The sequence below is a fragment of the Pocillopora verrucosa genome, chromosome 2 (assembly GCF_036669915.1).
Source record: "Pocillopora verrucosa isolate sample1 chromosome 2, ASM3666991v2, whole genome shotgun sequence".
Lineage (NCBI taxonomy): Eukaryota > Metazoa > Cnidaria > Anthozoa > Scleractinia > Pocilloporidae > Pocillopora > Pocillopora verrucosa.
Window position 1 is genome coordinate 1920019 of NC_089313.1, and position 9753 is coordinate 1929771.

Below are 9753 nucleotides of genomic sequence, written 5' to 3' on the forward strand. Positions count from 1 at the left end.
GAGTTAGTTGATTGTAGTAACACGGTAAAAAGTGAGTTTTAGGCTCTTCTGCCCTTGTTTTACACTCTACTGTTTTTACTTCATACTTAAACTATTCATTTGACATTCAAGGCTAAGAGAAAATTAATGGACCACCAGCGAGCCTTTTCTTTCTCTTGATTATAACGACGCCTTTCTTCTATTCCATAATGCTTTATTTTTGGAAGTCTTATTGTTTGGTTTGTGACGTCACGGTGGCGATTCCGATGATGATGTTCATAACGAGGACGATGACGGTGGGAAAACAATGGGGAAAATGGCGATCAGAAAACAAGCGAACCGACAAAAATACAATATACAATGATCACAATAATTAATCAATTTATCAAATTCCATAATGTTTTACAGTAATTCATGATACGATTTAACAACAAATACGCCAATTCACGAGAAGTTGTACAAGATTTTCATCTAGCACATTTGGGACGTATGAAATCTCGGCAAAATTAAATTTTAAAACTGCTAAAATGATATCTGAAAAGCGTAGCAAAATATTCGACCAAAATCTCCCCACATAATCAGTCTGCCTCTGTCTTCCTCTGTGTTCGTGTCCAATCTCACAACCCACCATATATGGAAGCAATAGTAAATGCAGAGTTTGATTCAACAGTGTCCAGTGACAGTGTTGTGTACAGTAATGCCCAGTGGGCCCAACTTATCATCGGACAGAATCAAAAAGTTGACGGCACTGTTGAAAATGACAGCCCTTTTGACGGAAGAATTTCGGGCGTGAACATTTGGTTTGGTGTTTTAGGTGAACCAAATATAGGAAATTGGTACAATGAAGGTTCAAAATATTTAAATCCTAACATCATTAAATGGCCGGAACTTGGTTTGTCTTCCAAGAGATTTGGAGTCGTTCACTTTGTTAAGGTCACTTCTGCTGGGAGACGTAAGTTGAACTGCAACTTCATATCGTCGCTCTGAGCGCTTCTCAATTGAGTCTAGTACAACCAAAACAAGAGTAATGACATCAGCCTATCGGAACAAGTAAAAGATATCATAAGGACGTAATACGAGCTCAAAGTAAAGACAAGCAAACGGCCCTGAAGCGCGGGAAAGCTCAGTCGCGCTTGGTTTTAGTTTTCGATCTGATTGGCTGAAAAGGTGTCGTGAGTTTTTCTCGACCAATCACATGGCGAACTAAGGAAAAATTGAAGTTATCCTGCTTACTTTTCGGCATTCAATCGAAAATGCACGAATGCATTCAGTGAGAATTAATTTTCGGCTATTTTGATTAGCGGGCAAGCTATCCCTATGGAGTAAATTATTGTGTTTAAAAGGCGAATTGTAAGGGGGCACACCTATCGAAAGATTTGTACTTTGATTTCTGTGCTTCCGTTTTCGAAGACTGGATTAAAATCTCTGAGATTAATATCACGATAAAGTATGCAATGTTCAAGTCAACTTGGAAAATAAAGAAATGGGAAGTGTTATGGAATTATAAGAACTTCAGTCACTCTTCATTTATAATGAGAGTAGTTGATTTTCGCTTTGATTGATGCACTAAATGCTTTATTCACCAAATTGTAGATTGGAGAAATGTTTCAGTAGATGAAGTGGAAGTACAGACAACAAGTAATGTTGTTGCGGCGAAAACTGTCGAAGGTGGATCCGGAGTAGTTATCGAAGTTCAACTGGAGTCACCAGTCGATTGTCCCGTTGGAAGTTACGGGGCTCCTACAGACGGCGTGTTTATATCCGTATCTGGAGACTGGAAGCGAATCTCATACAAGCAGATGTTTTTACAAACTCAAACGTGTTTTGCAGTTTTTGGAAGCGTCCCTGACTGGTGAGCTTTTCCCATAATGTCTCGTATTTCAAATGAACGCAGAAACTCCTCTCCTATGAATCAACCAAATGATTGCTGTAGATGTGAGGGGCAGGAAATTCTCGCACTGCATAAAATTTTTAAAGATGTTACAGCCCATGATTTTCTTTCATCATTACAGGGCCTCTGATATATTCACTCCCGGTGTTTCAGAATTCGACCCTAATCTGGATGAACTTTGGGAAGAAGAATATCTTGGCCCAAATGGTAATTAATGCATCCGGAAACCTTTCAGATGTTTGCAGGCTATAAACTTAATCAAAACGTTCTTAAGCCTCGATTAAGTGGCACCAGCATTTTTCTGTTTCATTTCTCATGAAAGTACCCTCTTCATTACTAAATAGGAACGCAGTAACACAGTATTTACTTGTTTCATGTGAAGAGTTACAACTATGGTACCACTGAGTGACGTAACTTGAGTGACGTCGTGTATTATAATAGATCATTGGTACACACCAATCAAAATTCTTGTAGAGTTCAGCATAGTTAGTTGCGCTGAATTACTATTACTTCAGCATGAACCAAATTAAGCATCGACAAATGAATATTCTACAAGATTTACTCTCCTCAATGTTTCCTTAGATAATCTTTTCAATGGTGTGAATACTTTGTGTGGCGATGGACACTTTTGGATGGTAAATCATCCCAATACGCCAGCAGCTGGAGTCAGTCTAAGACGAAAAAGCGGCGTGTCAAATGCTGGGATATCCACCTTTGGCAAGTGTGGAATGTTCAACTTCAAGATTTCTGATATTCGTGTTCTGGAATAAAATTCTGTGTCAAGTCCTGGTTAACCAAAGTTCTTATTATCAACACAGGTTTTACTGCCTTTCCTGCCTTCCCAAGCTACGCAGCAGGCATCGATCGCGACTCAAAGTGGCCATCTTATCAAATTATCTCTTGATTTCATGATCAAAATAGTTGTAACTTGGATTTAAGTATTGTAATTTTCAGCACCTTCCTTTGAGAAAAAGCAGTATTCAATAAAGAGAGCGACGCTTTCTTAGAGCGAAATATGTCTTTTGGTTGAAAAGAATGCTTGCTTGCGCTGGTCAAAAAATTGGAAGACTCTTTCTTAAATGTAAATGGTGTTGACAGAAACTGGGAAATTCTTTTTGAGACTAGTTTTTTTCAGTTACGGTTACGGTTATATGGAGTCATAAAAGCAAATTGCTTGAACAGTCACTCGCTAAGGAGTCCCATTTGTGTTAGTTGCAAAGTAACCATCGACGAATTTGTTGAGAATTGCGGTTACGGTAGCTCGCATAGCCTTTTAGCCTTGATTAGCTGGTGTCCTGATTTGTAATCAATGTATGAATCAGTGATTTTAAAAAGCTTTTATGATGCATGATGTAAACGCTATCTTACCTAAAATGTTGTATACAGTAATTGAGAACTAGTTTAGGTTTTGTATCCGTTATTACTGAGTCCTCCATGGACTTTCACCTAAGCAAAAAGCACAAAATAAAATCCTTTTGCCAAAAAATCCTCTTCATTGTCTTGTAGATGGGAAAAAGATTTCCTGGTGAAATGCTTAGGGGAGTCTCCTACAACTGGTCCGTGACATTCAAACAAAGAATAGATGAGGACATAATGAAAACAGTAACAGTTTCTTGGATGATGTAATCAGTGTTGTAGACAAAGCATCTGACCATTAGCAGTCTTAACTTGAACGTGACTTCTAGTTGAAAATTTTCTATAATGTCGTAGAGTCAAAGGCGGGAAGCGTATGCGCATAATTAATAGCAACAGATTGATTGGTAAAATAAGGGAGGAGAAAAGAAATATAAATCAATCCTAGCGAAAAGCTCTCTGCAATAATGGTGATGATGTAACTACAAAAAATGCCACGTAAAAACGAAACGCACTAAAAATCAAACCAAAAACAACGCAAAAGAAAATTGAATATATTTGCGCAAACTTTGTGGCTTCTTGTAGATGGTGATCAGTTATGACATTATTTTATTAATATCCTCGTTTTCAGTTTTTCTCTAGATTAATTCTTCTCTTTGTCTAAGAATTTCAGATTTCATTATAAGTCAGTCAAGATCTCTTATAGATAGTTTCGAATCACTTGAATCAGATCTCCGCCTGAGGTCAATTTGCGAGACTGGTAGTCTGGTGTCATCATCAGAACCAGAAAACGCCACTCTTCTTTCTCTCTTAGCGCGGGAGGACTCGCGACTGTTCCCGCGAGGATTCCCGCGAGGTCTATCCACATCATCTCCTTCAGACAACAGGGGCAGACACTTAAAAGCAGCGGTGTAGCCCTGAAGTGCTTGCGCGTGGAAGCGCATCTCAGCAAGTAGGAAGTCACCAAGAATATGATGCAAATCTTTCCACTTCTGCTCCTCAAAATGCTTCATTGCCATCTTAACATCTTCGCATGAACGTTCTGCCTCACAGCGAGCTTTCTCGAATTTTATGTTTGCATCGTTGATATTTCTAGGGTCCACAGGCGTCTTATTTTTCGCCTTTTGAAGCAGAAGAAACCTGTGGTTCTTTTTGCGCACTGCATTCTCGCACGCTTTCACGCTTTTCTTCATTTGCAGACACTTCCCTTCATAAGCCGTGAGGTCACTTGAGATCTTTCCGTTGAGAATGTCTTTCAACACACTCCGCTGTGTCTGGATCGTAGACAAATGTCTGGTGTAGTTTGCTAAATTGCTTTTGAAGGCATTTTTGCTTTCCTGGTCCGAACTGCAAATTCCTATCGCTGAAGCTAATTTTTCTCCTCTATGTGCAAGCTTCTCTGTAATCGTGGCGTATTTTCCAACGCATCGCGCCATATCAGCAAATTGATCTTCCGTCTCTTCAATTCGTTTGTAGTATTTATCCATCTCTGGAATCCTGTCGACCCGCAAAGTCCTTTTTAAAACTTCACACACCTCAGTCATATTGTTCGACATCTTGATCCGCAAAAGTGGAGTAAAATTAGTTTTCGCTGGGTTTTGTTTGTGACATCAAAATCAGCTAGCGCGCGCAATATATTATTTATACTTGTTTGGTTTTGACCGAGTAAATCATTAAAATACCTCAATTTATATAGATCGAGGCTTGTTTAGCGTTACTGTTAATATTTATCAAAAGGGTTATTTTATAAACAACATTTGACTGATGACAAACACAATCTGGAGCTTATTAGGCCACAGGTAGCCCAAGCTCCAGCTGAGAGACGATCATCTTGCGAAATAGGAGTTATGGCGAAATTATAGGAGTTTGTATGGGAATGTTTACGACCGCTCTTAGGAATGAGAAATACAGTCAAATTCTCAATAAAAATACCTTACCTTACTTCCACAGTGCATCGCTTACTATCTGACCGCTTGCTATGTTGAAAAGAACCCATTTTGGCGAGTTTTCCATATCTAGGTTTACTACGTAGATAAGAAAAGCCCTACGTAGTAAACCTAGGAATGGATAACTCGCTAAAATGGGTTCTTTTCAACATAGGGAAAGGTCAGATAGCAAGCGATGCACCGTGGAGGTAAGGTGGGGTATTTTTTTATTGAGAATTTGACTGTATTTCTTATTCCTTAATTAAAGCAGTCGTAAATATTCCCATACAAACTCTTGTAATTTCGCCGTGACTCTTATTTCGCAAGGTGATCATCTCACAGCTGGAGCTTGGGCTGCCTGCGATTAGGCACGCTGCTATAATCATCTTCAGGGTTACGGCTACCGCCATAGCTAACCGAAGCTCTGTGACGCAAAATGCCTCACAATGAACCACAGGGATAAGGGTACACGTTCAGCATATCAGGGTCCTTCCGGCTCTCTGTTGGAGTAAGAAGGCTGATCGGGTGACGAGCTGGTTAGCCTGCGTGACTGGCGCAAAACGGGAAGGGGTTAGCAAGAGCACATGCGACAGTAGGTCCCAGTCCTTCGTCCGACACTAGCCTCATTAGCTGCGAGTTTGGTAATTGTAACTAAGTTGTAGAAGCAAAATTTTACGAGCTGATATCTAAGCGACGCTTTGCTGATTGCACAAAAAAGTCCAAATTTTGTAATTAATTTTCTCTTCAGATAGAATTCAAGATTTCATTATGATGTCATCATTAACATATAAACTCGTATTACGTCGATTATAAAATTCCATTTAGGATTTCACAGCGAGTTTAAAAATCAGTGAAAGTAATAGGATAGCACACATTTGTGTGCATCAGCATATGTACATACTTCTGACCAGGAGCTGGTCAGTAACTAAATAATCTGAATTGTTTTCTGGGGGAGAGAGGATGTAACCATGGCTTAACATCTGAACAAGTGCTCTCTTTGTTTCTTTGGAAAATGTTTTCATATTTATCCTCCATGTTACTATTTTGCCAACCTTTAGTGGTTTGATTCAGGGTGACAATGATGATAACTATCAGAGAAGAGGGATGATCATGTAAGGAACCGAGGAACATGAACTGTTTGTGAAGTGATTAACATGCAACTTCTCCTGGAAATATCCATTCAGTATCCAGCACACAGGAAATGAGAATAACCAAACTTATAAGGCAGAAGTTGTTACCTTGGTCTAACACCAAATTCTCGTATCTACTTAACAAGGAAATGTACAACTAGAGGAGAGAATTAACAATCGCATTATAGGTGTTGAAGCAAGAAATGTAATTAAATTACCACAATGCAATTTTGGAGATTTTATCTCATTGGTGCTTGAATGTATAAATTTATTTCCCTTGAAGAGTCCTTGAGTTTTACAGACACAACGTAATTTCAAGATTTTATACAAAGAAGTTAAAAAACCAGAGGAATTTTACAATGGTGCAAATAATACACAACCCACAAAATGTTGAGTTGCATTTGCATAACATAAAGCATTAATTAAGTTATTATCTCATTTTGTTTGATGATATGATTTCATTCCTTAGATCAAACAGTGTGACTGTCTGTATAAATATCCTAAGCAATAATAATTACCTTGTAATTTTTTTTAAACAGATTTCTCTGCCTTTAAATTGCAGTTTCTGGCTCTGAAAGTATGTACTAACTCAGTGAACATCCAATGTTCTTACACGACCTCTTTGAATTAAAGAGAATAATAAATTAATACCCATTACAAGATCAATTTAACGTGCATACCATAATTATGAGAAAATAATGTGACACACTATGAAACAAAATGTTAGTATTGTGTTTTCAAACAATGAGAGGATGAGTATATCTACAATCTTATGTAACATATCACTAACAAGTGCAAAAATTGAAAACTTGTGAATTGAGAACAAAAGGCAACATAGAGGTTAACTGGACATTGTCTTTACTTCTGGTATAAAAAGAGAATGGATTGCTCAAAAATGTACAAATATACATAGGCCTTTATTTAGAGTTCTTCTTAGAATATTGTAATGGATTTTTCATCGGGAATTTCATCATCGTCAACCATGATTTGTTTATCTGGCAATACAATTCTCATAATAACAGAACTTCCTGATATTGGATTTGGCATGTTTGATGGTAAAAACTCTTGATTACTGAATAAGACAAAAATATTTTTTGCAATGGTTCTACACCACTTGTAGGCTTTTATGCCAAACTTAGAAAGTGTTGCGAAGAAGGAACATTCTGAATACCTTAGACATCAAGTTCAGTATTTCAATAACAAATTAATGCTTTTTTAGATACCATACTCATGTGCATAACAAAACCACAAAGCTATTTAATAATTAAAAAATTTGTATCTCTTTCACCAAAGATAGAAGAAAGTTTCGAGCACAATTAAATAATGCTATTTACTATGAAAACTTTGACCAAAACAAAGAGTTAACAAAATAAAATGTTGCTCAGATAAACCACATTTTTCTTTTGGTTCAGTTTTTCAGAAGGAATGAAATAACAAAAGAAGAGCTTTGCACCAGTGGAATAATTGTCTCTGCCTATGCAGGAACTGCATCAAATATTTCAGTTGACAATGAAATAAAGACGATGAAAAATTCTAGATGAATCAATAATTAGTTGCCAAGCCTTTGATTTGGAGTGGGCATGAAGGTAACCATGTTGTAATAGAGACCAGTATCTAGTTAGCATCACAACAAAGTAATTTGCATTTGAAAAGCAGTAAGGTTTGTATCATAACAAGGTCAACCTCAGCCTCACTCCTGTTCAAAGACTTGGCAGACAAGCAAGCAACTGTAAAATGGACTAATAGTTGACTTAAGCTGCACATCATGAGCCAATGAAAATAGCTTTTGTCCAAGACTTTGACAGGTCCAAGACTTTGACAGGTCAAACTTCCTGCATGTATCATGGTTAACTATGATTTTGTAGTTGAAGTCCGTTCGATGTGACTGACTATAGCGCTATTGTTTGTAAACAGTAAACGATGCTTTAGCCAAACTTACTGTCCTATTCCATATTCCTGTCACTCTCACATAAAATCACCAACAACTTAGTAGGTCACTTATAACCATGAAGAAGACTGAGACACACGCTACCCTCCTAACTTGAAGTGCTTGTTGCCTATATTATATAACATAAGGTTTCAAGCAGTTGGTGATGGAATTTCTAACGAAGCAACTGATCTTAGATCTTCTCTTCTCTCTTGTTCGTCCATATCCTCAAACAGCGATTCTGTCTTATTAAACTCGTACAGTTTTTCTATTCCAAGGTTAGATCCTTCCAAAATCGATTCCACTACGTGATCAGGAATTAACCGATTTTTTCGTCGTTTAGCTCTTTCAAGAATTATGTCCAGCGGAACTCGAGGCAAGCGTTTCACGCGGACATGATAGCCGACCGATTTTAAGCGGTTCATGTAGTCTATGAGCTCCAAATACTTAACACATGTTCCCTCTGCTACAAAGCTGATCTTCTGCTCCAAAATCCAGTCGGTAAGATGAATAGCAATCTTACGAGCGACTGGATAATATTCCTCCACCTTGTTTGATTCAAACCCTTTTAACATTCCCATGATTTCGTCTGTGTCTACGTACGCGTAATTCCTGTAACCTGGATGGGTCTTAAACTCGTTATTTGTAACAGTAGTCTTCCCTGCTCCCATAGGGCCCAAGATGAAAATCGCATCACAGCGATATTGTGTGTCCAGAAACCTTCGCTTCCACTTACTCTCCATGAGTTTCGTTTCTTGGGCATTGAGAAAGAAGTTGGATATATTTTCTTCCTTCGTCTCGACTCCGTTAAGATCTTTCATGTCTCCTGACATAAAGCTGGAAGTGTAAAAGCGAACGAGTGATTTATATACGCAAGAACGCGGAGAATGAAAGCAGCAAATTCTTGAATGGACTCGCACTCCAGGCCAAAACAGCCGTGACGCCATGTTTTTATATACTCTGAAGTTCTGAGTGTGACGTCACTAGACCACAGAGGGGGCGGGTGCAAGGAGGCGATCAGTCATTCGGTGAGTGCTTTGCACGTGCCATTCACTTTCCCTTCCTGAAACAAACTGCATCCAATAACCTAAATTAAATTTTATGACAGAAAAATACATAAGAGTCGACAAGAAGGCAGAGAAAAAGAAAGACTTCATCCGCTCAAGTTTCTTCTCTACCTATTCAGCTGAAGCCAGCCGGAGCTCAAAGTCTAAGGGGCTGTTTGATTGTGGAAGAGATTGGAGATTATTTTTAGATCCTACAGCTTGACTGATGGCAGCCACTTGTCACACAGTAAATTATTATTCTTTTGCCATCATTCATCACTATGGGCGTAGAGCTTTTGAAAGAAGGAACCGAAGCAGGAGGGTTCACTTGAAAGGCTGGTGATGAGGAGCACAAAGCCAGTATGGATATTGGACGTTGTAGACACAGATGTCGTTTACCGGGAATAGGCTCAGTCTGATCAGTTCGAGAGTTTTTTTTAATTTAAACAAGTAGAGTTCATGTTTGGTGATCCGGGGTCTGTTTTGGACTTTGGAGTGGAAT

The 9753-nt window shown here is 38.4% G+C and overlaps 3 protein-coding genes across 3 annotated transcripts; 1 reads left to right on the forward strand and 2 right to left on the reverse strand.

Moving 5' to 3' along the window:
- Positions 1–612: 612 nt before the first annotated feature.
- On the forward strand, positions 613–2640 carry LOC136278983 (uncharacterized). The gene is made up of 4 exons (XM_066162303.1): positions 613–931; positions 1573–1831; positions 1992–2077; positions 2453–2640. Exons 1-4 carry the CDS (start codon positions 613–615, stop codon positions 2638–2640), a joined length of 852 nt encoding a protein of 283 aa, XP_066018400.1.
- Positions 2641–3909: 1269 nt separating this feature from the next.
- LOC131772132 (CBY1-interacting BAR domain-containing protein 1-like) lies at positions 3910–4779 on the reverse strand. The gene has a single exon (XM_059088031.2). It carries the CDS (start codon positions 4777–4779, stop codon positions 3910–3912), a length of 870 nt encoding a protein of 289 aa, XP_058944014.2.
- A 1746-nt stretch (positions 4780–6525) lies between these two features.
- Positions 6526–9174, reverse strand: LOC131772141 (uncharacterized). The gene has a single exon (XM_059088042.2). It carries the CDS (start codon positions 9150–9152, stop codon positions 8358–8360), a length of 795 nt encoding a protein of 264 aa, XP_058944025.1. The 5' UTR covers positions 9153–9174; the 3' UTR covers positions 6526–8357.
- Between the last annotated feature and the right edge of the window lie 579 nt (positions 9175–9753).